Source organism: Cucurbita pepo, chromosome 11 (assembly GCF_057944985.1).
Source record: "Cucurbita pepo subsp. pepo isolate OVF chromosome 11, ASM5794498v1, whole genome shotgun sequence".
NCBI lineage: Eukaryota > Viridiplantae > Streptophyta > Magnoliopsida > Cucurbitales > Cucurbitaceae > Cucurbita > Cucurbita pepo.
Window position 1 is genome coordinate 388,829 of NC_141808.1, and position 26,481 is coordinate 415,309.

General features: G+C 39.4%; 7 protein-coding genes across 8 annotated transcripts; 4 read left to right on the plus strand and 3 right to left on the minus strand.

Moving 5' to 3' along the window:
* Positions 1-195: 195 nt before the first annotated feature.
* On the plus strand, positions 196-3,462 carry LOC111805202 (mitochondrial carrier protein CoAc1). Its single transcript, XM_023690141.2, has 8 exons — positions 196-437; positions 797-1,253; positions 1,824-1,909; positions 1,997-2,204; positions 2,415-2,541; positions 2,646-2,830; positions 2,922-3,050; positions 3,147-3,462. The coding sequence occupies exons 2-8, from the start codon at positions 1,062-1,064 to the stop codon at positions 3,249-3,251; spliced, it is 1,032 nt and encodes a 343-aa protein (XP_023545909.1). The 5' UTR covers positions 196-437; positions 797-1,061; the 3' UTR covers positions 3,252-3,462.
* LOC111805201 (heat stress transcription factor A-2) lies at positions 2,617-5,652 on the minus strand. The gene is made up of 3 exons (XM_087128013.1): positions 5,165-5,652; positions 3,348-4,756; positions 2,617-3,264 (listed from the first exon to the last, which is right to left on the minus strand). Exons 1-2 carry the CDS (start codon positions 5,471-5,473, stop codon positions 3,959-3,961), a joined length of 1,107 nt encoding a protein of 368 aa, XP_086984139.1. The 5' UTR covers positions 5,474-5,652; the 3' UTR covers positions 2,617-3,264; positions 3,348-3,958.
* Positions 5,653-8,832: 3,180 nt separating this feature from the next.
* On the plus strand, positions 8,833-9,761 carry LOC111805651 (glutaredoxin-C6). The gene is made up of 2 exons (XM_023690799.2): positions 8,833-9,279; positions 9,458-9,761. The coding sequence occupies exons 1-2, from the start codon at positions 8,890-8,892 to the stop codon at positions 9,476-9,478; spliced, it is 411 nt and encodes a 136-aa protein (XP_023546567.1). The 5' UTR covers positions 8,833-8,889; the 3' UTR covers positions 9,479-9,761.
* Positions 9,762-9,884: 123 nt separating this feature from the next.
* On the minus strand, positions 9,885-12,331 carry LOC111806175 (ADP/ATP translocase At5g56450). The gene is made up of 2 exons (XM_023691546.2): positions 11,772-12,331; positions 9,885-11,002 (listed from the first exon to the last, which is right to left on the minus strand). Exons 1-2 carry the CDS (start codon positions 12,117-12,119, stop codon positions 10,373-10,375), a joined length of 978 nt encoding a protein of 325 aa, XP_023547314.1. The 5' UTR covers positions 12,120-12,331; the 3' UTR covers positions 9,885-10,372.
* Positions 12,332-12,827: 496 nt separating this feature from the next.
* LOC111804968 (beta-fructofuranosidase, insoluble isoenzyme CWINV3) lies at positions 12,828-16,121 on the minus strand. Of its 2 annotated transcripts, XM_023689815.2 has the most exons (7): positions 15,903-16,121; positions 15,765-15,773; positions 14,795-15,666; positions 14,550-14,708; positions 13,501-13,745; positions 13,313-13,403; positions 12,828-13,237 (listed from the first exon to the last, which is right to left on the minus strand). In XM_023689815.2, exons 1-7 carry the CDS (start codon positions 16,078-16,080, stop codon positions 13,058-13,060), a joined length of 1,734 nt encoding a protein of 577 aa, XP_023545583.2. In that variant the 5' UTR covers positions 16,081-16,121; the 3' UTR covers positions 12,828-13,057. The 2 variants fall into 2 exon arrangements, with proteins under 2 accessions (XP_023545583.2, XP_023545584.2); XM_023689816.2 differs by lacking the exon at positions 15,765-15,773.
* A 2,875-nt stretch (positions 16,122-18,996) lies between these two features.
* On the plus strand, positions 18,997-21,378 carry LOC111805348 (zinc transporter 4, chloroplastic-like). Its single transcript, XM_023690391.2, has 4 exons — positions 18,997-19,353; positions 19,448-19,505; positions 19,747-20,468; positions 20,746-21,378. The coding sequence occupies exons 1-4, from the start codon at positions 19,339-19,341 to the stop codon at positions 21,199-21,201; spliced, it is 1,251 nt and encodes a 416-aa protein (XP_023546159.1). The 5' UTR covers positions 18,997-19,338; the 3' UTR covers positions 21,202-21,378.
* A 78-nt stretch (positions 21,379-21,456) lies between these two features.
* Positions 21,457-26,444, plus strand: LOC111805345 (glycine dehydrogenase (decarboxylating), mitochondrial). Its single transcript, XM_023690383.2, has 16 exons — positions 21,457-21,594; positions 21,764-23,084; positions 23,151-23,396; positions 23,481-23,558; positions 23,651-23,751; positions 23,846-24,041; positions 24,123-24,248; positions 24,455-24,640; positions 24,712-24,825; positions 24,935-25,087; positions 25,171-25,359; positions 25,449-25,526; positions 25,604-25,729; positions 25,799-25,897; positions 25,978-26,095; positions 26,184-26,444. Exons 2-16 carry the CDS (start codon positions 21,843-21,845, stop codon positions 26,282-26,284), a joined length of 3,153 nt encoding a protein of 1,050 aa, XP_023546151.2. The 5' UTR covers positions 21,457-21,594; positions 21,764-21,842; the 3' UTR covers positions 26,285-26,444.
* Positions 26,445-26,481: the final 37 nt, after the last annotated feature.

A 26,481-nucleotide genomic window follows, 5' to 3' on the forward strand; every position in this document is an offset into this window, starting at 1 on the left:
CGTAATCATAATTAAAAGTAAAAAAAAAAAAAAAGAAAAAAAAAAGAATAAGAAGAAGATTCATTTCCGTTTGATTCGGTCACCGGCGAACGTGGAAGCCACGTGGACAACCATAGATGGTGGGTCCACGGAGGTCTGATTGTAGCCGATTCTCGAACGCATCACGTTTCCGAGAAAGAAAAGGAAGCGATACATTTTTTTTAAATCCCATTAGAAGCGCATCGGAAGAACAAACCAATCCAGAGGAGAGGAAGACCCACAGATAGAGATAGGCGGCGGAATAGACGGGGATTCGGCGGAGCCGCGAGGAGAGATTCCCTTTCCCTTGCGGTTAACCAGAACGGTTTCGATTATATATACGTTTATTTCACTAAACTTTCGCCAAGAAACTGCGATTTAGACTGCCCTTCTCCCGTCGTCACTTAGTCAAACCACGAGTACGTTCTTTCTTCAACTTGTTCTGTATTAGGTTTTCTCTTTTCGATGTATTTCCTTATTTTGATACGTTGTTCGTTGTGGATTTTTGGTATTTTGTAGTCTCGATTTGTAAATCTCTATGGTAACTGGCCGATTTGTTTTCATCGAACTCTTGATCTGGTGTGGAAGCGGATTCTTGTTTTGATTTGATCTGTATTAGGTCGCGGCAGTTTTTTTTTTTTTCACTGAATCTCTTGTAATTGAATATTTCCTTACGATTACGATGATCGAATCCTGATACGAGGGATTGGTATCTTTTTGATAGATTGATGGGGGAATTATTATATCTGAACGGGCTTTGAATATATTTGGTCTGCAGGCTCAGCTTCATTGTTCCTGTGGATGTATCTTGTCGTCATTCAAGAAGAAGATTGGCTTGTGAATTGGCCCGATTCCTTTCTGGGTATTCTCAGGCCGCCTTGTCTGTCTGTTGAGAGAAAGGCCTTCTCACATTGTGTTTCAAGAGATAGATGGGATAAAGAATTCTTCAAGCTTCAGAGCGGATAATATCAATTTGTTGGTGTGAGATCGCTTTTTGAAGTTGTTTTGGTTTCGAGCAGTTGTAAGGTTTTCGCTTATCCAAAATGAATCCGTCTCAAGGGTCTACCTTGTCCGCAAACGTTGCGGGGTTTGTTGACGGCTCCTCTGCAAAAAGAGAAGTCTCATACATTGACAATCTACCTGTTTATGTTAAAGAGCTGATAGCTGGTGGTGCTGCCGGTGCCTTTGCTAAGACTGCTGTTGCACCCTTGGAACGAACTAAGATACTCTTGCAGGTGAGTTTCCTGATGGTTCCTTGAGACTTTCTTCTATCTGAATGCATGACTATGCTGCAATTACTAGGCTCTTGGACGTAAGTTTTGCGTAGTAATAATTGGGATGGATATGGAGAATTAGGAACCACTCCTTGAACTATGCTCATGGACCACTTTTTCTAATCCCAAGAGGGCTTTGCCCAGCTCACGCCCAATTCAGGCAAAAAGGATTTGAAGTTATGGTCTTCCCCAAGAGCTCACACAGGATTTGAAGGACTTGATGTCGGCTCTTTGCCACCGGATGCTGTTCCAAGGGTTGGGCTGTTTGCTCAATATATACTATGCTCTTACCAACAGGCCCTCCTTGGTTAATGATGAATTTGTTGGGGCTTTTTTAGCTAAATAAGCTTATTCACTTTGTGAGAATATGAGATGCAGTTGAGCTTATTATAGCTGTAGGTTATGTCACTAATATGAAGATAATTTGGAATTTGATGGGTTTTTAAAATTTGATCAGCAAACAGTGCCAATACAATTGTTCTATTAGCCACTAAATTTCTATTCTAACCTCTGTGTTGTGAACATTGACAGACGAGAACTGAGGGATTTCGGTCTCTTGGAGTATTTCAATCTATGAAGAAGGTGGTGAAGCATGAAGGTGTTCGTGGTTTCTATAAGTAAGTTCAGTAACTTTGTCTAGTGTTTTGTTTTCTTGTCTTAATTTATTTCCTCTGAAAATAAGTTAACGACATTTTATGCTTCAGGGGAAATGGAGCAAGCGTTGCTCGGATTATTCCTTATGCAGCTCTTCATTTCATGACGTATGAGCAGTATCGTTGTTGGATCTTGAATAATTATCCAAGCTTAGGAACTGGGCCTCATATTGATCTTCTAGCTGGTTCAGTAGCTGGAGGAACAGCTGTTTTATGCACATATCCCTTGGACCTGGCACGAACAAAACTGGCTTACCAGGTATATATTATTTTCAATTTTCCTTTTGTCTTCACAATTTAGTCATCTTTCTTTATATTAAACTTTTCTTTTTCTTATCCCATTTTCTACCAATATGAACACTTTCTTGTTCAACGGTTTTATTCTGTTAAGCTCTGTGAAGTTAAACTGTTGTTTGTGTTCTTCATTCATCTCTTTTAGTCATCGAACTGTTGGTTTTTTGGGACGTAGATTACTGACACAAGAACGAGGAGCGGTTTGGGAAGTTATCATACTCGCCCTGTGTACAATGGCATCAAGGACGTTCTAATGAGTGTTTATAAAGCTGGTGGAGTACGTGCACTCTATCGCGGTGTAGGTGTGTCTCTGTTGTCTTGTCTAGATGTGTTACGTCAATTAATTAAGTCAACTTGTATACTCTATATGGGGAAGCTGATGAATAAAGTTATAATATATCAACAGGTCCAACCCTTACAGGAATCCTTCCTTATGCTGGTTTGAAATTCTACATTTATGAAAAACTGAAAAGTCACGTTCCTGAGGAGCATCAGAGATCCATCGTGATGCGACTTTCTTGTGGGGCTCTGGCTGGATTATTGGGGCAGACATTCACATATCCGCTGGACGTCGTTAGAAGGCAAATGCAGGTATTGTTCTTGATCATTTTCGAACTTGTTTGTTATGGGTTTTGATCTCCATGATTCTGAAACCAAATTCCTTCGGAAAATACCATCAAAGGTTGGAGATATGCCATCTTCACTTCATGGTCAAGTCAGATTTAGAAACTCAATCGAAGGTCTTACGATGATAGTTCGTAACCAAGGATGGCGGCAGTTGTTTGCAGGACTGAGCATTAACTACATTAAGGTAATGATTGAGATTACTTTCATCTAGAGATGCTTTTACCATCCATTGCTCTGCTGTTAACTGTGCATATAATTCTCCCATTTTATGAATTGGCAGATTGTTCCTTCTGTGGCCATTGGATTTACAGCATATGATAGCATGAAATTATGGCTCCGAATCCCACCTCGTCAGAAGACGCAGTCAATATCTTCTGCTGCATAAACCCGTTCCTCTCCTATGCCGACACTGTCACTTGGATTCTAAACTCTGCCTTCTAATTTAATTGGTCTTTTGCTAATTAGGAAGTGTGAATCTTACTTAAAGATGTAGCTTTCATTCATCTGTGTCTGCTTGAATCTATGGCTAGACATGCTTTTCCTTCACTCCCTACTTTTTGGGAATCAACAATGAAAGAACTTTTATGATTAGACTATATTTGCTGTTGCTATCAATATTTTAATTTTAACAAATTAATTTTACCAAGATAAGAAAAACAGTTTAATAAAAAGATGGCAGCCAATTAAAAATATATAACCTTCGATTGGTGATTGGTTTGACCGATCTTGTTTTCGCTTCCATTACAACACAACAACACCCATCAAAGGTTCTTCAGGCTTCTGCCTCTGAATCCCCTAACAAAACCTCTCGAGGGAAGAAATTTGGTTCTTAAAATGGTAAAGAATTCGGCGAATGTCTGGATCTTCGCGGTTTCCTTTTCTGCATATGCCTGCAAATAAAACCACGGAGGAAAAAAAATGACCACAAACCAATTTAAAACAACAACCAAAAATATTGAAGTATATAATATTGAAATCCCAATGAGTTTCAAAGGATATGATAATCTGTGGCTCCTCTGCATCCTCCTCCATCATTCCTTTCTACACCACAGCCAGCTGAACACATTGACTTCACTCTCTATATTCTTATGTCTACGGCTTCGGCCGGAGAAACTCCATTTGATCGACGAGATCCTGCAAGTTCTCAGGCCAATCAGGTGGCTCAGCAATCAGATCCTCCACTTCCACATCGATGTCTGATTGATTGCCAACCATTATAGGTTCTTCCTCTGGATACCCAGCCCAAGGATCTTCAGCCCAGAGTTCACTGAAGAACCCCAGTTCCTCGTGAGCTGAGAGACCCACATCCATGGCTGCCATGGGAATGCCATCAGAAACAGGGTCTGTGATCTCGCCATTTGACTCGCCTTCAAAGTTGACTGCTAACAGCGTCTCCATATCTGGCTCTTCTTGTTTAACAGCCACTGGTACACTCTCTTCCTGGAGATTCTCTACACTTGGGCTGGAAGTCAGTCTTCGCTTTCGTCCAATTTCAACGCCTATCAATTCTCTTCCCTGATTACTATGGATAAATTTCTGAACGAATGATGGATTCTTAAGGGCTTTGCTGAGGAATGTCATGATCTGCTTCTGTTTATTCTCAGACTTCTCTAGCCTATCCTCCATGGCTATTATTTGCTCTCTCGAACTCTGGTGTTGCTGACGCAATCTTACCAATTCCGCCATTAACGAGCTTCTGTCCCTTTTCAACCTCTCGAGTTCACCTTCCAGTCCAAATTCACCCAATTCCACACATATTCCTCCTTGGTGGTGCTGGAAGCTTTGAGTTGAATGTCTCCTCCTCTTTATCGTTCTCAGCAGATGTCGCTGTCCTCCCAGAAACCCCTCATTCGCGAACTCCCAACGATCAGGATCGACTTTTCGAAAACCCTATATTGAAGAATTTCAATCCCAACAAGATTAGGTCACCAAGATTTAAAACGAATTTCAGCAAATAGAAGATTGTTGGAGATTGGATTATCCACCAACGAAAACATCGGAAGGTCAAAACACAATCGAACACTAACAGAATCGAAAATGAAAATCGAACACTAGCAGAATCGAAAATGAAAATCGAACACTAGCAGAATCGAAAATCAAAATCGAACACTAACAGAATCGAAAATCAAAATCGAACACTAACAGAATCGAAAATGAAAATCGAACACTAACAGAATCGAAAATGAAAATCGAACATTAACAGAATCGAAAATCAAAATCGAACACTAACAGAATCGAAAATCAAAATCGAACACTAACAGAATCGAAAATCGAAAATTGTTTTTAGAGACAACTTACATAAGTATTGAGCTGACGAACGAAACTAGAGAAATTGGAGTGTTTAAAGTATCGAGGAAGCAAGGAACTGGAGAATTTGTGATAATCCCAAACGATGAAGCTATTACGAGCTTTACTCCACGAAACAATGGAGTCCGTCAATGGATCTTCCACCATTTCAAAGGTCTTAGTGAGAAATGGAGGCGGACCTACGTCGTGTATCCCTTCGATCGGCTGGGGAGTGACACTCGAACCCGACGAAGAAGAAGAAGAACACACCGCCGTGCCGACGGCCACTGATTCCTCCGGCTTCACTTTCATTTCATCCATCGCTTTGATCAAAAGTAATTAATCTGAGATTAGAAGGTTAATGACTATGATTATTGGAAGAAGGATCGAGTTCTTAGAGTTTGATTGTATGATAATGGAGGGAAGAAACTGAATTTTAATGGCGTCGTAATGGAAGGTTCTAGGACTCTGTAAATCTCTGTCAAATGTTTATTAGAAGCTTCTTTCCACTCGTCCAATCACAAAATATCAATGGAAACTTCCCGTTTCTTCCAGGCTTTCTCAAATATATGGAGGGAAACTATTTAAAAATACATTTTTTTTTTTTTATAAAAATATAAAAATATTAATTTTAAATTTCTTATCTGCCTTTATCGACCCAAACACTTGGGCTTCCGTTTGTTGGGCTGGGCTTTAAAAGCCCATTATAATTGGATTTCTTTTGATGAATAATTCAAAATAAAAAAAGCCCATAATTGAATATCTTTTCATAAAATAATAATAAATCTCTAAATTTTTAGTTTTATATTTATGAAAATTTATGACCTGCTAAATATTTTTTAAAATTAAGAAATTAAATAGACATAGAATTTTAACATTATTTTTAAAAATATATAATTAAAAAGAGAGATTTTTAGTAAAAAATAATAATAAAAAAATAGAACAACTTGCTAATTAATGTGAGTCACCAATGATATAAAAACAAAAGTGTGAAAGTTATAAAAATATGAAAAGTAATTTAATAACTATGCTTTTTATTTTATTTTATTTTAATTGCAACAGAAAAAGAAATTTAAAATCCCACTCACCACATTTAAATAACTTGCATTAACCCTTTTTCAAGTTGAAGAGTCCCCTCTTCGATTTCTTTTCGCCAAGTCGCATCGAAATGGAACGTCTCGCCCTCAAAACGACATGTCGCCTTCCAACTTGTACATTATTTTCCCCGAACTTTATTTATTTATTATTTTACTTTACCGCTTGAAACCTACCTAATTCTTCATCAAATGATATTATATTAGCTCTCAAAAATAAATAAATAAAATTGGACTAATTATTTTTCTTTTTTTTTTTTTTGTTTGTTTTTATTATTGTTATTATAAAAAAAAATTACCTTATCTGATGTATATGTCACATTAATAAGAAAATCTAATAAAATTCAAATATCAAATATTTACAAGTCACACTCATATATTAAAAAATGTACGTGGGTAAGTTTATCCTGGTAGCTTCATGGGTAGTCGCAAATTTGTTATTTTCCTCTTGAAAAAATTATTTCAGAAAATTCAAAAAGCTTAGGAGAGCAAGTGCACCACGCATTTACTAAAATAAAAAACAAATAAAATAAATAAATAAAGGAACCAGGTTGCGTAAGAGCTGACGTCAGTGACTGAGGTTTTAACCTAACTTTGGGATAAAAATTTAGGTAAAACAATAATTTATATTGAAAAAAAGAGTTTTTGAGAGGGATTTAAACAAACTTAAAAGTTATTTTAAAATAAATACTAAAATTATTATGATAATTAAATCTAAAATAAAATGTACAATGGAATGTACGAAAATACTCAAATCACATCATCATTTTAATTATTGATGCCATAAATATTAAAAAAAAAAATCAATCTAGTCATCAATTATTAATGGCGTGGCAGACAGACCCCGTACGCGGCGGCATCGGCCACGTACCCCATTTTCTGAGATAGACTCCACCACTGCCACTGACTGATGAGGTGGAGTCCTCTTACTGGTCCACGTCATCTCCCTCCTCGTTAGTTTCCCGAACCCGTGCGGGAAGTGGGAAAGCGAAAGTTAACGCCAGAGTTTGGCGACGTGTCGTTTCAGTAATATGACGATGACATGGAAAATGTCGGGTTTATTATTGTGGGTTTTCACAAACCCCGTTAATTCGGCCCACGGGGTCGACCTCCACCCACCACTCTTGTTACGCCACGTCATCTCCTTACTTTACAATTTTGATTGATTGTTTTGTTTTGTTGTGTGTATTATTAGGTTCTCATACCAGAGGTAAATTCAGTTTCCCTAAACCACTTTCCACGTGGAGCCCAGTGTTGTCTTCATATTGCCACCATCATCTTGCCCACCTGTCCATGTCAATAAAAGCTTGTACCACGTGAGCCCTATTTCTTTTTCCGCTTCAATTTGAACATAGTTGAATTTATCGAGACACATATTCGATCGAGACCATAAATTTAAATCCTTTTACTCTATTTGTTATCGAGCTCGAAAAAAAATCGAACACTTAAACAATTAATTAATAGTCTCGGTAGGAAAAACGAGAATAATATTCCGTAGAGCAGTCAATAATAAAGATGAGTACTTTTATATTAAATAGCTCAAAAGTTTCAACTTGTAGAATATAATCAATGAACGTTTATCCAACGACAACCAACCAACACATGAGGACGTGAAAGCTAATAATAGTACAATGTACAAACTAGAATACTCGTTATGATGTTGAGCCGACTTAATTAGCTATAACGAGCTAAACACTTAACCCACAACCTTTGTAATGTTATGAATTTTCCAAGAACAAAAATATTTGTAATATTATGAGCCGTGGGTCCATAGTCAATGGTGGCCTTTCAAGACAACGACGAGTCCCTAGTGAGGCCATTATGGAAGTGACACAAAACACATGGGGTTTAGCCTATCGAGCCTACTAAATTGGATATGTCTCTCCTCCTTTAACTTCGTGTCGAATTCCATGTACAATTGTAACGAGGCATGTGAGACTACACTAGCTCAAGTAAAAAAAAAATTATCAAAATGGTAATTTTATTTTAATATTTTATTTTTACAAGTATCAAATCAAATAATTATTTATGGAAATTAATTATCTTGCAAGATGAAGTTTCTTCTATAATAAGGTCACGTGATGACTAATTAATAAATAAGTTAATATTTTAATCGAGAGTATCATTAGCGAATAAAATAAAAAGTTAATTTAAATGAAATATTTAATTTAATTATTTCTTTATTTAAAAAACTCGTTTATACCATTAGAGTATCCTATCAAATGCTATGTTTTTATATGGTTGGTCTCATTGGACGGTTCAATTGATGAAAAACATGTCCGAATAAAAAAATAAAAGAAGTTTGCATAAAGTTATTTATTTATTTATTTATTTAAGCCAATTTTTACCCATATATTATATTAAATATTAAACTTGAATGAATAAGAAAATTAATGAATGGAACTTGTAATTTAATATATTATTATTCGTAAAATATTCACGCTTATAATAAGTTTAGAATAACTTTTCAGAATAATTAAATGAAAAAAATAAAAAGAAAACACTAATAAATGACGTAAGCCACCCACTCACTGCTAAAATAAAAAGAGTTACAACGACCGAACAAGTCCCTTGCCTCTTCGCAAATTTAACAATTCCCCTTCCGCTATATCTCTCTCCGCCGTCTCTCCCAATTCTCCGGCGATGAACCTATGTGCAAACGACGTTGTATCCTCCGAACTTCCTCCTTCTCCGACCTCCTCCTCCTCCTTATCCATCGACGTCGATGAGTCGTCTGAAGCTCGGATCCGGCGGTTGATTACAGAGCATCCGGTGATCATATTCAGCCGCTCCTCTTGCAGCATGTGCCACGTCATGAAGACTCTCCTCGCCATCATCGGCGTCCATCCTACAGTCATCGAGCTTAATGATCACGACGAAATCGCCGCCGTTCCTTCTTCGTCTTTTGTTCGGGATAGTTCGGCGCCGGCGGTTTTCATCGGCGGGGCTAGCTTCGGCGGCTTGGAGACTCTGGTCGCTCTCCATCTTAGCGGCCATCTCGTTCCTAAACTTATCGAAGTTGGAGCTCTCACGGTATGAACCCTTAGATTGGGAATTTCGTTTTAAATTCTCTTTAAAAAAAATATTTAAAATGATTTTTTGTTCTAAAATTTATGTTAGTTTTTCAAATTCTAAGAAAAATATAATTTATTTGATTATATCATTTCTGGAAGTAAAATGAAATTAAAATTTGTACACTTAAACGCTGCAGGTGGGACACGTGCAGTGCTAAAAGTGGAGAATCAGGAATGATGGTCATGCAGATGCGCTACACATGATTTCTGCCTCTGTCCAATTGGTGGGGTACTCTTGTAATTATTGGCAAATTCTCTGGTCGCCACCGTATAACCTGTGGGTTTCGTCGTAGACTAAATATTCTCTTATTCCTCCCCAAGAAGAAAAAAAAAAAAAAAAAAAAAAGTTAGTTTTGGTTTTATTATTACTTTTATCTCTTTTTTGTTTGTAATATGATAATATCTTAATAATTATTAAATATAAAAATTAAAAAAAATATAATCTCAGGCTTCATTTACAATTATTGAAAAAATATAAATAAATATTGTTTTCAGCATTAAAATTAAAAAAATAATAAAAAGAAAAAGGAAAAAAAGACAACCTAAAATTTACACCAAAAGAAAAGTTGGAAAATGATTTATTAAAATTAAAAATATACACAAAATTATTAAATGCACAAAAAGGGCAAAATGGTAATTTCGGTATAGAAGGAAAGGGAGAAGAATAAAGGGGGGGTTATGTAATGGTGTGCCTCATCTACAACTCCGAAAAGCATTCAACATATTCGGTTTCACAGAAACCCCAATTTTGATGAACACAGATAAAGAAAGCAATATATAAAGAGACAGTAAAGCATTGTTTAAAGGAGCTTTCAGAAGGTTGCAGAAGAATCAGGACGCCAACTAACTTCCTTTCCATATCAGAATCTCTTCTTTTTTATTTTTTATTACTGTTCTTCTTCTCTTGCTCACCTCATCTAACAAACAAAAATCAATCAATCTTTACGTAATTGCTGATCGGTTAAGGAACACGGTCACAGCAATGATATCGTGCTCGTTTCTAAACCCCTACAAGATGTGTTGTCAAATGTCAGATAGTGTTCTTCCTTCTGTTACAACCCGCCCCATTTCATGAACTTCTTCACCTCGTCGTACAAAACAAGGATCGCAGCTGCACCTGTACTTCTGAACATGTTCGAAACAGCACCTCGATAGAAAGAACTAACTCCCTCCTTTCGATAAATCGTCTTCCAGCAGTCTAGGGTGCTATTGTACATTGCCTTATCCAGCCCGGATTGCATCATCATTCGCCTTCTAACCGTGTCGAATGGATACGACAACAATCCAGCAGAGGTTGTGACCACTTGAGCCACTCCCCAACGCTTCCATAGAGCCAACTCTGATTTAGACTGTTCTACCAAAATCTCTTTCATGGTGTCAAAGCCTCCAAAATAAAGGCCTCTGTGCACCACCATTCCTTGTAGAGAGGCTGGAAGGCCCCTGTAAATCCCTCCAATCCCATCCTTCTTGTGTATGGTAGCAAGGAAATGGCAGATGCCTCGAAACTGTCGGACGTCGGTTCTTCCGATATCGGCAGCAAGGCGAGTGTGCGAAATATCTAAAGGGTATATTAAAATCAATGTTGAACAACCAGCAGCTGCCCCAGCTATAAAATTGGCTGATGGACCAGAAAGAAAGTGACCATCTACAAAGCTATTCCTTAACATGTCTTTATATAGATCCTGTATATGAATAACAACATTCAGAAACCATAAACTCACTCCATGAATTCACCAAACCATCAGTCACTACGAAGACTAATCGATATTTCAGACGCCCGGAAGTTCTAAATCGAAAATGAGCATCAAATGAAAGACTTCTAACCCCTTATCGGATTTGAACCGATGACTTACACCTTACCATGGAACACGAGAAAACCTTGAGCACAATCTTTATTTATTCGTCGGTTTTACCACATTTCCAGCTTCGGGATATCAAAAGAGGTAACAACTGAAATGTGTATATTATCTCCTCCATGTCTATCTCATTTTCACTCTTCAACAACTAGATTATGTCATATAACAAGTGTAAGATCCCACGTCAATTGGGGAGGAGAACAAAGCATTGTCTATAAGGGTGTGGAAATCTCTCCCTAATGGACGCGTTTTAAAAACCTGGAAGGGAAGCCCAGCTCAAAGAGAACAATATCCGCTAGTGTTACTAATTTCACTAACATTTGCGTTCTGTCCTCACAGCATTACTAATTTGTAGCTTCTAGCTTGAATTGGTTCATTAGTTCACTCCTAAGCTATCACATTTGTTGTTACTGCTATTAGTTCATCCCATTCTCACAAGGCTTTTTGCATACAAAATTCTATCAAAAAACATTATCCAGGGAACCAATTAATTTGCCTTCAGATTCACCAGACATTCAGAAAGAAGGTGTTACTCTAAATTTGGAAGTTAATAGCAGAAAGAAACTCCGAAAATGAAGAGAAATTGGTGATATACCTTAAGAGAAAAATTGAGGGCAACAGAAGGGTAATAGCGAATAACACTGCTTCCATTGCCTCTCCATAGAGAGAGAACGCCTTCTTCTCGAACGGTGCGAAAAATACAATCGAACATACCCTTGAACCTCCTTCGCCCAACCCCAACAATCGCCAGATTGCTCTCTTGGGTCTGTAACAGAAGCTTCGCCCTCTCAATTGGGGCAACGATTGTGTGTACAAGTCCGCCCATGAAAGCCCCCGCCAACAAATCCCGATGGAAATTCACCATCCATTTGTACGCTCGCGGTGAAATCGGAACTGATCTTGAATCCCCCATTTCAAGATCATCGGCATCCTCCACACGCATTCCCCGAAACCCCTCTCCCTCTCTCTCTGTCTCTGTCTCTGTCTCTACTACACGCTAAACCAAGGATGAACGATTACCCAATTTATGGGTTCTTCCAGGAAGTTGATACCAAACAAACACCAAGGCAGAGAACTCAGTTCGTTGGTTAATCTATCCTTAACTCTCTAACCTTGAAACTTGAAAAGGGATTTTTCCCTCGTTTTGGTTTTGTTGCAGGCCCCTCTCGGTTTGGGCAACAAAATAGAAGCAAGAAGAAGAAGAAATAGTTACACGATTCCTGCCAAAGGTTGAACTTGATGGGGTGGTCACGAAAACCGACGGCCCTGATTGGTTCTGATCAGGTGGAAGCATGGAAATGCACGCAAAACGGACCGATTTCGATCCTTCTTATCGCTACGTAATTCCCTTTTTGGTGTTTCTCCCCATTTCAACTTCAATTGAAAATTCTATCTCGGATTTATCCAAATTCTTTTATTTCATATTTCATTAAAACTCATTCCCACGTGGCATTATTATTTTTGCTAAGGGCATTATCGACATTTCACATCAAGTTTAAATGTAAACTTTTCTAAAGTTTAAATCTCTCTCTATTTACTAGATTAACCTTTTCTACTAACCTCCATCAATAATTTACTTACCTTTTTACTTTTTTTAATTTTTTTACCCTTTAATTAATTCGCTCGGGGTTAGTTAAATTGGGTAAAAGTCTTCAAAAATACATAGCATACTCATTTAAAGTCTTTGCTCTGTAATTCTTAATCAAATGAGCAATAATTAGAGTGAACTGATCTATTTTTTTTTTTTTTGTTCACATATATTTAGAGTGAACCGATCTATTTTTGTTCACATTCAGAAAACTGCAAAGACATTTCACCATTCGGTAACTTCTTTATTTTGTAAATTTAGTAGGAAAATCGAAGACACCGAGCTTCAAAAACTCATACGATTTGAGCATTTGACATCTTCCAAACCTTCAAACGGGAAATCACTACAGATTGAGTTCCATTGTTGAATGCGTATAAACGAGCATCGTCATCGACAGCCAAAGTCGGATATACTCGGGAAGTGATGCAGGTTTTTCCTTTTCCTCCAAAGCTCTCAACTATAGATCGGTCTACCTGCAAATTCAACGACAAAAGATGAACAACAATGACGAGCAACCCAAGCGAACAACACGAGCTAATCGGATGTACCAGTGTTCTCAATGATATCTTTTCGTGGCGTGGATCTACGTCTACGAACGCTCCATAAGTGGTTTTATCTACCCCTTCCCTAAAAGAGGACCTATCAGTTCAAAAAAACAGCCAATTCAGTCGAGTTTGTAAGCCAAAAAGTGCCTTGAAAATGGTTGTAAATAGACAGCCAAAGGCATGGATTTGACCTGCTCTGATCACTGCACATCAGTACTACATATCTGTTATGAGCTTTAAGAACATGAAAAAATATTGCAGTGTGTTCAGACAAGTCATTGGAAGCTAAAACCAACAAGCCAAATGGCCCAACTCTGCCATTCACTGATGCACCTCTTTTACTACAAAGCAATTGAGGATCAAGATCAAACCATCTTGTGTCCACTCTCTCAGCCTCCTCTAAGTATGGAAACTCAAACGAAACTTCCGCGTCGACCTTGAACCATTTGATCATACAGTTAAGTCGAGAAAAATTGATCACACTGTGCAAAATTATAACAGTTCAAGTCCACCACTAGCAAATATTGTCGTGTTTAAGCTTTCCAGGTTTCCCACACCCTTATAAGAAATGCTTCTCCAACCAATCTGGATCTCACAATCCACTCCCATCGAGACTCGCGTCCTCGCTTGCACACCATCCAGTGTTTTACTCTGATATTATCTGTAACAGCTCAAGCCCACTGCTGCTAGCAGATATTGAGTTGTTACAAATGGGGTGTGCCAACGAGAATGCAGTGTCTTACAATCCACCCCCTTGGGGGCTTGAATCCTCGCTTGCACACTGCCCAGTGTCTAGCTCTAATACAATTTGTAACAACCCAAGCCCAACACTACTAGATATTGGGTTGTTACAAATGGTGTCAGAACTAGACTCCTGACAGTGTGTCAACGAGGATGCGGTACCTCACAATCCACTCCCTTGGAGGCTCGAATCCTCGCTTGCACACAGCCAATTGTCTAGCTCTGATACAATTTGTAACAGCCCAAGCCCAAGCCCAACACTAGTAGATACTGGGTTAGGTATCAGGTATCAAAGCCAAACATCAGGCGGTGTGTCATCGAGGACGCTGGCCCCCAAGGGGGTGGATTGTTAGATCCCACGTCGATTGTAGAGGAGAACAAAACATTTTTTATAAGGAGATGCGTTTTGAAACCTTGAAAGAAAAGCCTAAACAGAACAATATCTATTAACAGTGAGCTCGAGCTCGAGCTCAAGCTCGAACCGTTTCTGAATACTGACCTGAGAAGCTGAGCCACCAAGAACTTTCATGGTTGATCTCCCTCTAAGTTCTTTATTATACAAGCTAAAACGGTTTGTGCGTAACTTCTCAACTTCCTTGACTGGCCACTGAATCAGCTGCCTTCCATTCTTAGATAGCCAAATCTTTCGAGGAACCACCTGCATTTCCAAGTTTAATAACCAACCAAGATTCATCCAGTTCATTCCATAATCTAATATATGAAAAATGGTTCATGATGATTTACCTGAAGACCAGCCCATCCCTTCTTGATATTATCTTCTCTGCTATCAGATTCATTAACCCAACCCCACAAGATCCTCCTCTTCTGGGAGCTATCATAAAACGTCTTGGAAGCATAGAACTTCCCATAATCATATCTCAATCCTAAGTTTGTTCCTCTAAGATCAAAACCATCACCAGAATCAGAGGTGAACTTCTCTTTCTCAGGAACATAGCTTCCCAATGTATAATAATCATGAGAGTTAAAGCTAGCTTTCATCACATACTTAACAGCACCAACACGGAATCCATTCAAAGAATCAATCCCATTCGATCCATTAAGTTTCACAGGGTAAAAATCAGGGCATTCCCAATTTCCAGAATCGCGAGAGGAATAAAGAGGAAACCTGGATTGATGCCAATGAACGAAGTCCTCACTTCGATAAAGCATCGCCGCGCCTCCATAGCTCGTCTGGCCTCCAATGGCGATCCGCCATCCGCCATCTGGGCCTGGCCATGCCGTTGTTGGGTCTCTGAATCGGTGTCTCTCAATGCCATTGGGAGGAGTTATGATCGGATTATGTGAAGATTTTGTCCAAATTTCAAGAAAAGGGTCTGAGAAATTGCTGGGGATTGCTAGATTCTGAACCTGCTGGAAACCGGAATCGAGTCCAGTGTAGAGAATTACGGGTTTGTTGTTATGGAGAAAGGAAACGGAACCGGACCAGCAACCATTGATATCGAATGGATGAGTGGGCTCGAGGGCATGATTCAGATGAGCCCAATTGATTAAATCGCGCGATACTGCATGACCCCACACAATTTTGCTGTCGAAAACCGCTCCATTAGGGTTGTGCTGATAGAACAAGTGGTAAATTCCTTTGTAGTACATCGGCCCTTTCATCAACAAATACAAAATGCCTATTTTTTAGCAAATATTTTGCACAATTTTTGTAATTATTTCACATAATATCATACCCTAAACATATTCTTACCATTAGGATCTGCACGATGATATAATAGAACACATCGATCGTTCATCGACAAAAAAAAAATAATAATAACAAAATCAAAGTTAGAAGATGAAATAAAGAGGGAAAATAGTGAAAGAGATGGAAGAAAATATGTGTTACCATTCATCCAATTTTGGAGGGGTTGGAAATGATAAGATGTTCTTTGAAATTGTTGTGGAATATGAACTTCATTGATATCTCCATGAGAGACCACAAACCCAAATCTATTGCTTATAAGCCAAACGAAGTACAATGCAACAACCCCACACTTTACCATTTCCAACCATTTTGTTGCCATTTCGTAGAAGCGCTACCCTTGCATATAATCTTAACGTTCATCGTGTATATATATAGCTTTCAATGCATATAAGTTAGGTTCATTTTCCCAACATGAACATACTTCGATTGTTTTAAGATACTATAATTTTGGTTTAGGGTTTAGGGTTTAGGCTCGTTATGTATCGTTGTTAGTTTTACAGTATTAAAACACATCTACAAGGGAGATGTTTCCACACCCTTATATGGAATGTTTCGTTTCCCTCTCCGACCGATGTGAGACCTCACAATCCACCTCCTTTAGGGTCAACGTCCTTGTTGGCACACCCAGTTGGAGAGGGGAAAAAAATATTCATTATAAGGATGTCGAAACCTCTCTCTAGTAGATGCGTTTTAAAACCATGAAGCTAACAGCGATCCGTAATGGTCCATATAATATTTATTGGTTCGCTTTTTTTGTTTCTAAATAAATGATAAAAATCTTTATTAAGCTAAAAAGAAGGTTTTAAGATCACTTTTTTCCAAAATAGAGTATACCACAAAACCATCAAATATATTTAATATATTGAATTTCCAATTGTTTTAATAAAATGAAGAAAGCACATGGGACTATTAAATTAAATTTGTTACATTGATACGAAAAGCAATACAAAAAGATTGCCTTTTAAAACGACGTTCCATCTAATACATATAATTCAATAAATTTCGGAGTATCGATTAAGTCAAACCTGAGAGAATTAGGTTTTTACTTGGACTAAGCTAAATTTATTAATCACCGTACTTTAAAACTTAAATATCAAACGCACCTATTAATTGAAGGACAAAAAAGTAAATTCCCTCTATTTTAAATTTATAAGCATGAATTAAAAAAAAATAATATAGCATAATTTATAAAATCATAAAAAATATTTTTTAGTTTTTTAAATTTAATTAAAATTTGATCACAAAAGGAAGAAAACAACTTAATTGTTATTTAATTTGTATCTATGTATGAATTAATTATTGTATTAATTCCAATAATCTCTCACTAATAATAATTTTCATTTTAAGTAATTATTAATAATTTTTAATGGTAAAAAAAGTCTTAATAATCCTCGAGCTAAAAATGTTAAATTACAAATTTAGTTTTTAGAATTTAAAATTTGTGTTTATTTAATAACTAAATTTTTAGTATTATTTATGTTAATTACCAATTAAACTATGCAATAATTATAATTAATCACTGCATCTTCTAATTTAAAAAAGTCGGCAAAAACCACCGAATCGAAATTGAGTTATTATTATTATTTATTATTATCTTTTTTTTTTTTAAATTCAAATATGGAAAATATTCAATCACTAATAAGTTGGGCTCCCAAAAAAACCCACCACTAAGGTGATCGGTTACGAACATCCTCCCCCGTCTTTCTCTTTTCTCAAGGATCTGTGTTGCGGATGAATATTCACAGGGATTTCAGCGGAATCGTCGCCGGAGTTGACGCGGACTACAAAAACCTGAATCCTCCGACGATGCAGGCTTGCGCTGCGTGCAAATTTCAGAGACGAAAATGCACTGCGGATTGTCCTCTGGCGCCGTATTTTCCTGCAGATCGGTTTCGGGAGTTTCGAAATGTCCGCAAATTGTTCGGCGTGAAGAACGTGTAGAAAACCCTAGGCGATTTGGAGCCTTCGAAGAGACGTGATGCAGTGCAGTGTATAATTTTCGAGGCCAATTGTCGCGCCAGTGATCTCGCCGGAGGTTGCTACAAAATTATTGCTAAAATGCAGCGTGAAATTACTCTTCTGGAGGCTCAGCACCGTCTCGTCCTCCGTCAGCTTCGATTTTACCGGCAGACGGCTGCGTGTGCGATTCGTTCGGAATTTGATTTTGATTTTGATTTTGATTTTGATTTTGAAGATCGGATACGAAAAGAATCCTGCAGTTTGAATGAGCGGTTGACGGCTAGGGAGAATGGAGTTTCTTGTTCCAAAGGGGTAACCCATTAGGGCTCTTTTACTTTTTTAGATTATTTGAATATCTTGTAGAACAAACAATATTACAAATATTTTGACATCCTAAAATTGGGGAAGTTACCCTTTAAATTGATACATATTTAATTTTTATTTTATGCTAATTTTTTCATGTTTCGTATATATATATATATATATATATATATATATATATAGTCTTAATTTAATAACCTATGGGCTCTTTCTTTATAAGGAAAATATTATTTTAAAACTTGAATTTCTTTTTTCTATTTCAAAATGTTTTATGTTGAAAACTATTAGAGGAGTAGTTCCACGTTGATTAGTTCAGAGATAGGTCGTGATAACACACTATGTTGAGGACTATTAAGAGTATTCCCACGTTGAGTAAAGTCACGAGAGTTTATGCTAAAAATTGACAATATTATACCATTGCATAAACTCTATGGTGTACTTTGAGGATAATATTGGCTAGTAGTGAATTTGGACGGTTACAAATGGTATCAGAGCCAGACACCGGGCGGTATACCAGTGAGGACATTGCCTCCCAAGAGGATGGACCCTGATATCCCACATTGGTTGAAAAGGAAAACAAAACATTTTATTTTTACAAAGGTGTGAAAACTTATTCCTAGCCGACAATGTTTTAAAACTGTGAGGGTATGTAACGAGTCAGGGTAGTTGAATAGTTTTTTTTTTTTAAGAAATAAAATTATTATTTTATTCCTTTTTACTAAAATTGAAATTCTATTACCAAAATCCATAGCAATAATCCAATATAGGTAACAAATTCAAACATTTGAAAATAAAATAAAATAAAATAAAAATATATAAGACGTGAAAGAAAATGAAATTAAAAATAAAGAAAGAAAGAGAAAGGGCAAAAAAGGAAGAATGGTTGGAAATGGTGAAAGAGGGCATAAAGAGTGTCGACACTATCGGCGTCATTCTGAAGCAAAAAGTCGTCGCTGTTAGTTTGTTCCGCTGCGTGTGCCCTCCATTCGCTTCCATTATGTCGACACTCTTCTCTCATGCCTCCTCTTCCTTCCTTCCCACTTCTCCACTTCCTTCTTCTTCCTTCTCTCTCTTTCTTTTTCTTCCTCTTTTTCTCTCTTTTTCGTCGCCGACCGCTCGCTGTCGCTGCTTTATTTTTAAAGCCAAATGAACCCTTCTCCTCGCCGAACGCCGCATCAATCACTCCTCTTCACCTGATTCCATTTCAGCCACTTTTCCCATTCCGAAGATTCCAGATTTGGGTTCTGCACATTCACTGGCTCTTCTTAATTCCTTGCTCAAACTTTCTTCTTCTCTCATGTTCTTCCTCGAGGTTAGTTCGAATCCCCTGCTTTTCTGCTTGATTTCTCTCTTCTTTCCCCGAATTTGTTTATAGATGATGGATTCTCTGTTCTTTTCTTTTTCAGGATTTGTGGCAGATGCTCTGTGTTCAAGGTTTCCAGGATAAAGCTCGAGTTCTCTCCGGTAATTTCCTTTTCCCCAATTAATCTGTTTTCCTTGTGTCTTGGCTGATTTGAATCGAATTCGATTAATTGTGGAATTTTGTGGTTTCCTAATTTGATGTACTGATTGCTGACAGTATGTATTTGTGTTCTTAATTCTTGTAATTGATTAGTTTATTGGTTCATTCGTGATTTCTAGGGTTTAGTAATATTAGAGTTTTAATCTGGGGAGTTCTCGTTTTTTGATTTCCTGATCAAAACAGGGTCTCTTATCCGGACCGTATCCGAATCCATGGGCAATTCGGATTGTGGCGTCTCGGAGTTAGAACTCTGTAGAGACGATTCGGCTGCGTTCCATTTCAAATTAATCGCCATCGCCTCCATTCTCACATCGGGAGTCATCGGAATCGCCATTCCATTGTTTGGCAGCCAGCGCCGGTTTCTCAAAACAGACGGAAATCTGTTCGTCGCGGCGAAGGCGTTTGCCGCCGGTGTAATTCTTGCCACCGCTTTTGTGCACATGCTTCCAGACGGATCGAATGCGCTCTCCGATCCGTGCTTGCCGAAATTCCCATGGTCGAAATTCCCCTTCTCGGGATTCTTCGCGATGATGGCGTCGCTGTTGACGCTCCTCGTCGATTTCGTCGGTACTCAGTACTACGAGCGAAAACAGGGGGTGATTCGATCGAAAGAGGAGGGTAACCGGGTCGGGTCGGTGGTAGATTCCGGGTTGGAATCGGGCATTCTTCCCGCCGGAGATTTGAACGTGAAAGTGTTCGGGGAAGAGGACGGCGGCGCGATGCACATCGTTGGAATGCATGCCCACGCCGGCCACCATCGTCACAGTCATCCGCAGGGGAAGGAGGCATGTGATGGGCACGTGAGAGTCCACGATCATGGCCATGCCCATGGAGGACATGGTCATTCTCATGGGCTTGACGGCGACGATGACGAAAGCGGTGTACGACATGTCGTTATTTCCCAGGTAATTTTTTTTTTCTCTTCGAGTTTTCGCCTCCACGTGTCAGTCATGTCGCTTGACTTACTGTCCAACTTCTTTTCTCCCTCCTTTTTCCTCCTTTTTCCTCATGCCTTGTGAGGAACATAAATTCTTAACCCAAAGTCAACGCATCGTAATTTGTTTCAAATAGTTCATGTTTCTTTAATTATAAATGAGTCGTTTAGATATTTATTAGACACATTTTTTACTTTTAAATTGAAATATTAAAGTTTAAGAGTCAAATAAAGGTATTTTTGTGCAGATTTTGGAGCTTGGGATAGTGTCACATTCAGTGATAATTGGACTGTCTCTGGGAGTGTCCCACAGCCCATGCACCATTAGACCCTTAATTGCAGCCCTGTCCTTCCATCAGTTCTTTGAAGGCTTTGCCCTGGGCGGCTGCATCTCTCAGGCTCAGTTCAACACCCTCTCCACCTCCCTCATGGCTGTCTTCTTTGCCATCACCACGCCCATCGGCATCGCCATAGGCACGGCTGTCGCCTCCACCTACAACCCCAACAGCACTGGGGCGTTGGTTGCGGAAGGGATTTTGGACTCTCTATCCGCGGGAATTCTGGTGTACATGGCTTTGGTTGATTTGATCGCGGCTGACTTTCTTAGCAAGAGAATGAGCTGCAATTTTAGACTCCAAATTGTTTCTTATTGTACTCTATTTCTCGGGGCGGGGCTGATGTCGTCACTCGCTCTCTGGGCTTGACTTCAAATTCTATTTCTTTTCCTGTTCTTTGAAGTTGTCTTACAAGGAAGCATAGCGAATTTATGGCTTCCAGAAGGGTTTGAAAGTACCCAACGCTTTAGATAGATTCTGTACACTTAAAAGTATCTCCTCTGTAATTGTTCAATGCCAACTCAAAAGGGTCTATTGGATTCGCCAGCGTGGTTTGTTGATATATACCTTATAATATAATCACTAACGATTGAATTGACTTAGTGTAAAAACAAAATAAAGCGATTTTGAAGATCCATTGAAACACAATCCCTTCTGCAATTCATTTGGTTCCATTCAATCCTGAGCAATACCTTGTTTGGGAGTTGGTTGGCCGTGATTCCCCACTGTCGCAAGAAATTGGGCTGTCTTTTTCAAACCTAGGTGCGCCGTAATCCACCACTTACCAGCTCCACCATATCTCATCCTCTCATTTTCTCTGTTTTTCTTTTCTTCACTTCCAATTTATTGAATTTTTTCTTTTATTACCAACAAAAGGATTCAATTCTTTATTAATATCAATACCCATTTTTTCTCTGTTTCTGGAAATCAGTGAACTCTCGCTTATGGAGTAATTGACAGACGTAGCCATTAATTTAAGCTTTCGACGAACAGAGCATAACCCATAAGCTATGGAACGAGCGCGGCGGTTGGCGAACAAGGCGGCGCTGAGGCGCCTTGTTTCATCGTCGAAGCACCACCGTCAAATCGACCCTCCTCCACTGTTCAATTCCCCTGTTTTCTCTACGCCTTCGAGGTATGTCTCTTCGCTGTCTTCTAATTCGTTCTTGTGTAGACGCGCAAGAACGGATTCATTTCTTCATCGGAATTCAATCGGAATTGGGTCTCAAACCCGTTCGATATCCGTCGAGGCATTGAAGCCAAGCGACACTTTTCCTCGCCGCCATAACTCTGCAACCCCCGAAGAACGGAGCAAAATGGCAGAGTTATGTGGGTTCGAAAGCCTTGATTCGCTCGTCGACGCCACTGTCCCCAAATCGATTAGGCTCCAATCCATGAAATTCTCCAAGTTTGATGAAGGGTTAACTGAGAATCAAATGATTGAGCATATGCAAAACTTGGCCTCTAAGAACAAGATTTTCAAATCGTATATAGGAATGGGGTATTATAATACTTTTGTTCCTCCTGTTATTTTGAGGAACATAATGGAGAATCCTGCTTGGTATACTCAGTACACACCATATCAAGCTGAGATTTCACAGGGCCGTCTTGAATCTTTGCTTAACTATCAAACAGTAATTACAGATCTCACTGGCCTCCCCATGTCCAATGCCTCCTTGCTTGATGAAGGGACGGCAGCTGCTGAGGCTATGGCAATGTGTAATAATATCCTCAAGGGGAAGAAGAAAACGTTCATTATCTCGAACAATTGCCACCCGCAAACGATCGATATTTGTGTTACTCGAGCGGCCGGGTTCGATCTTAAAGTAGTGACTGCGGATCTTAAGGATATTGATTATAAATCTGGTGATGTTTGTGGTGTTCTTGTTCAGTATCCTGGCACTGAAGGGGAGGTTTTGGACTATGGGGAGTTCATTAAGAATGCTCATGCTAATGGGGTTAAGGTTGTGATGGCGACCGATCTTTTGGCGTTGACAATGTTTAAGCCACCGGGTGAATTAGGGGCCGATATCGTCGTTGGATCTGCGCAGAGGTTTGGTGTTCCAATGGGGTATGGAGGTCCTCATGCTGCCTTTTTGGTCACCTCTCAAGAGTATAAGAGAATGATGCCGGGAAGAATCATCGGTGTTAGCGTCGATTCATCGGGCAAACCTGCGCTGCGTATGGTGATGCAAACTAGAGAGCAGCATATCAGAAGGGACAAGGCTACTAGCAACATTTGTACTGCTCAGGTATTGAGATTATAATTCATATGATGATTGGGTTGGTTTTGCTTTGAACATGTGTGGTTTGTTTAGGCGTTGCTGGCGAACATGGCTGCGATGTACGCCGTGTATCACGGACGGAAGGGCCTCAAGGCGATTGCAGAGAGAGTTCATGGCCTCGCCGGTGCTTTTTCGGTCGGACTGAAGAAACTAGGCGCTGCAGAAGTTCAAGGTCTTCCTTTCTTTGACACTGTAAAGGTTAAGGTTGCTGATGCAAATGCAATTGCAGATGCTGCTTACAAGAGTGGTATTAATCTACGAATCGTCGACAAAAACACGGTAACTAAACTTCTGTATTTCGCATCGATTGTTCAACAAAACAGTTCATGTCGTTTGATTAATTGTTGATGGATTGCCTTTTAGATCACCGTTGCTTTCGATGAAACGACGACCTTAGAAGACGTTGATAACCTTTTTTCAGTTTTCTCTGGTGGAAAACCAGTAAGTATTTGAATTGTATCTAAACATGTAATGGTGATAGTCTTGGTTCTATTGATCTTATTCTCATCCATGGCAATGTCTTCTTGTTATAGGTTCCATTTACCGCTGCATCTCTTGCTCCCGAGGTCGAGAATGCAATTCCATCAGTGCTAGTGAGGGAAAGCTCGTACCTTACCCACCCGATCTTTAACACGTACACATCATTTGCAGTTCTTGTAATATGAAGTCGTATAGCTAAAACTATAGGAAGTTTAATTCCATGACTAGTATGTTCTGCTATGCGTCAGGTACCATACAGAGCATGAATTGTTGAGGTACATCCAGAGGCTGCAGTCGAAGGACCTTTCGCTGTGCCACAGTATGATTCCGTTGGGATCTTGCACAATGAAGCTAAACGCAACGACGGAGATGATGCCCGTAACGTGGCCCGGTTTCACCAACCTTCACCCCTTTGCTCCTATTGACCAGTCTCAGGGATATCAGGTAAGTTTTTGTTCTCATACGAAAATGATTGGCCGAAGGGACAAAAGAAATATCGTGTTCATGTCGGATTCCATTGTGCAGGAGATGTTCAGTGATTTGGGAGACCTGTTATGTGCAATAACTGGGTTTGATTCTTTCTCGTTGCAACCAAATGCTGGTGCGGCTGGAGAGTATGCTGGCCTCATGGTTATCCGTGCTTACCACATGGTACGTTTTTTTTTTCTTCTCATTTTAGTTCTTTGGTGCCTTTATGTGAGATCCCACGTCGTTTTGAGAGAGGTTTGAAAGAGGAACGAAATAAGGATGTGGAAAGCTCTCCCTTGTGGACGCATTTTAAAATTTTGAGAGAAAGCCTAAAAAAGACAATACCTGCTAGCGTGACTTGAGCGGTTACAAATGGTATCATTCCACAGGCAAGAGGAGACCACCACCGCGACGTGTGCCTCATTCCGCTATCAGCACACGGGACCAACCCCGCAAGTGCAGCCATGTGTGGAATGAAGATCGTATCGGTTGGAACCGATTCAAAGGGAAACATCAACATTGCAGAGCTGAAGAAGGCTGCAGAAGCCAACAAGGACAATCTCTCAGCACTCATGGTTAGATCCTAGAATTTGAGCAGCCAAAGCTTTGACTGTGATTTGAGTTTGTTTGGTTGAAATAATGATAGGTTACATATCCTTCCACACATGGAGTGTATGAAGAAGGCATTGATGAGATTTGTAAGATCATTCATGAGAATGGAGGCCAAGTCTATATGGATGGAGCCAACATGAATGCCCAGGTACGTATCATTTCGTCTTTCGATCCCTAGAACTCGAGGACGCTGTTAAACAACCTATAGAACAGATCCTTTTCAAGTAATCAGAGTCGATTTTGGGTGTGTTTTTCAGGTGGGTCTAACAAGCCCAGGTTGGATTGGAGCTGATGTTTGCCATCTCAATCTCCACAAAACATTTTGCATTCCACATGGAGGAGGTGGCCCTGGCATGGGTCCTATTGGTGTCAAGAAGCACTTAGCACCATTTTTGCCCTCTCATCCTGTGGTAAAAACATATCTCTGTTAAATTTGATTGCTATATTCATTACAATAGTTTGAATTTGGAATTTGCCAATTTGAACTCCGAAGATACCTACTGGAGGCATTCCTGCTCCCGACAAAGCACAGCCTCTCGGTACCATAGCTGCTGCACCATGGGGTTCTGCTCTTATTCTCCCAATATCTTACACTTACATAGCCATGATGGGGTCTGAGGGCCTAACCAACGCGTCTAAGATCGCCATTCTGAACGCTAACTATATGGCCAAACGTTTAGAGGTTTCTGATTCTTATGCTTGCTGTTCCTTTCACATCTTCTTTCCAGTTCTCATTCTCATAGATCTTAATATTTGCTTTGAAACCTGCAGAATCATTACCCTGTTCTCTTCCGTGGTGTCAATGGAACAGTTGCCCATGAATTCATCATCGACTTGAGAGGCTTCAAGGTAATTTCTTGCGTTAAATTTCCCTTGATGTTTACATCCAACTGTTAAACGCTTAATTTGTCGTGCAATTGCGGCAGCAAACTGCTGGGATAGAGCCTGAAGACGTTGCTAAGCGTCTAATGGACTATGGTTTCCATGCACCCACCATGTCATGGCCTGTCCCGGGCACTCTCATGATCGAACCCACAGAAAGTGAAAGCAAGGTATTCCCCCTTTTCACGTATGCTCTTGCCCGATCTTGATAACTTCCTTTTCACGTATACATTTTGCAGGCGGAGTTGGACAGATTCTGTGATGCCCTTATTTCGATCAGAGAAGAAATCACCCAGATTGAGAAAGGAAAAGCTGATATCAACAACAACGTCCTGAAGGTGAAGTCCTCTTCTCTAAAGCTTAACTACTTCAGCATTTTTCATCTGATAGACCTTAACAAGCTTAATTACTAATCCAGGGTGCGCCTCATCCACCATCTCTGCTAATGGGAGATGCATGGACAAAGCCATACTCTAGGGAATATGCAGCTTTTCCAGCTTCCTGGCTCAGGGCTTCCAAGTTCTGGCCATCTACAGGTACACACGAGTGACTCGTTTCTAATTTCTCTACCTGATTTATGTTGGCATTATCCCTCTCTCTTACTAAACAGAATTTCGGGTTCAGGACGTGTTGACAATGTGTACGGTGATCGCAACCTGATTTGCACCCTACAACCAGCGAACCAGGTTGTCGAGGAGGAAGCAGCAGCAGCAGCCACTGCTTAGTTTCCTACTTCACTGCACCTTCCTGCAAGACTCTCAATGATATATAATATCCTCACTGTTTCACCCCCCCTAGTTGCACTGTACATATGTTACCAATATTCATATTTGTCATTTACACTTCCCTGATATGCTGCAATATAACATTTGTAGTAATTTTTTCCTTGGCTCCCTTTCCCCTTCCTGTCTTCTTTTCTTTA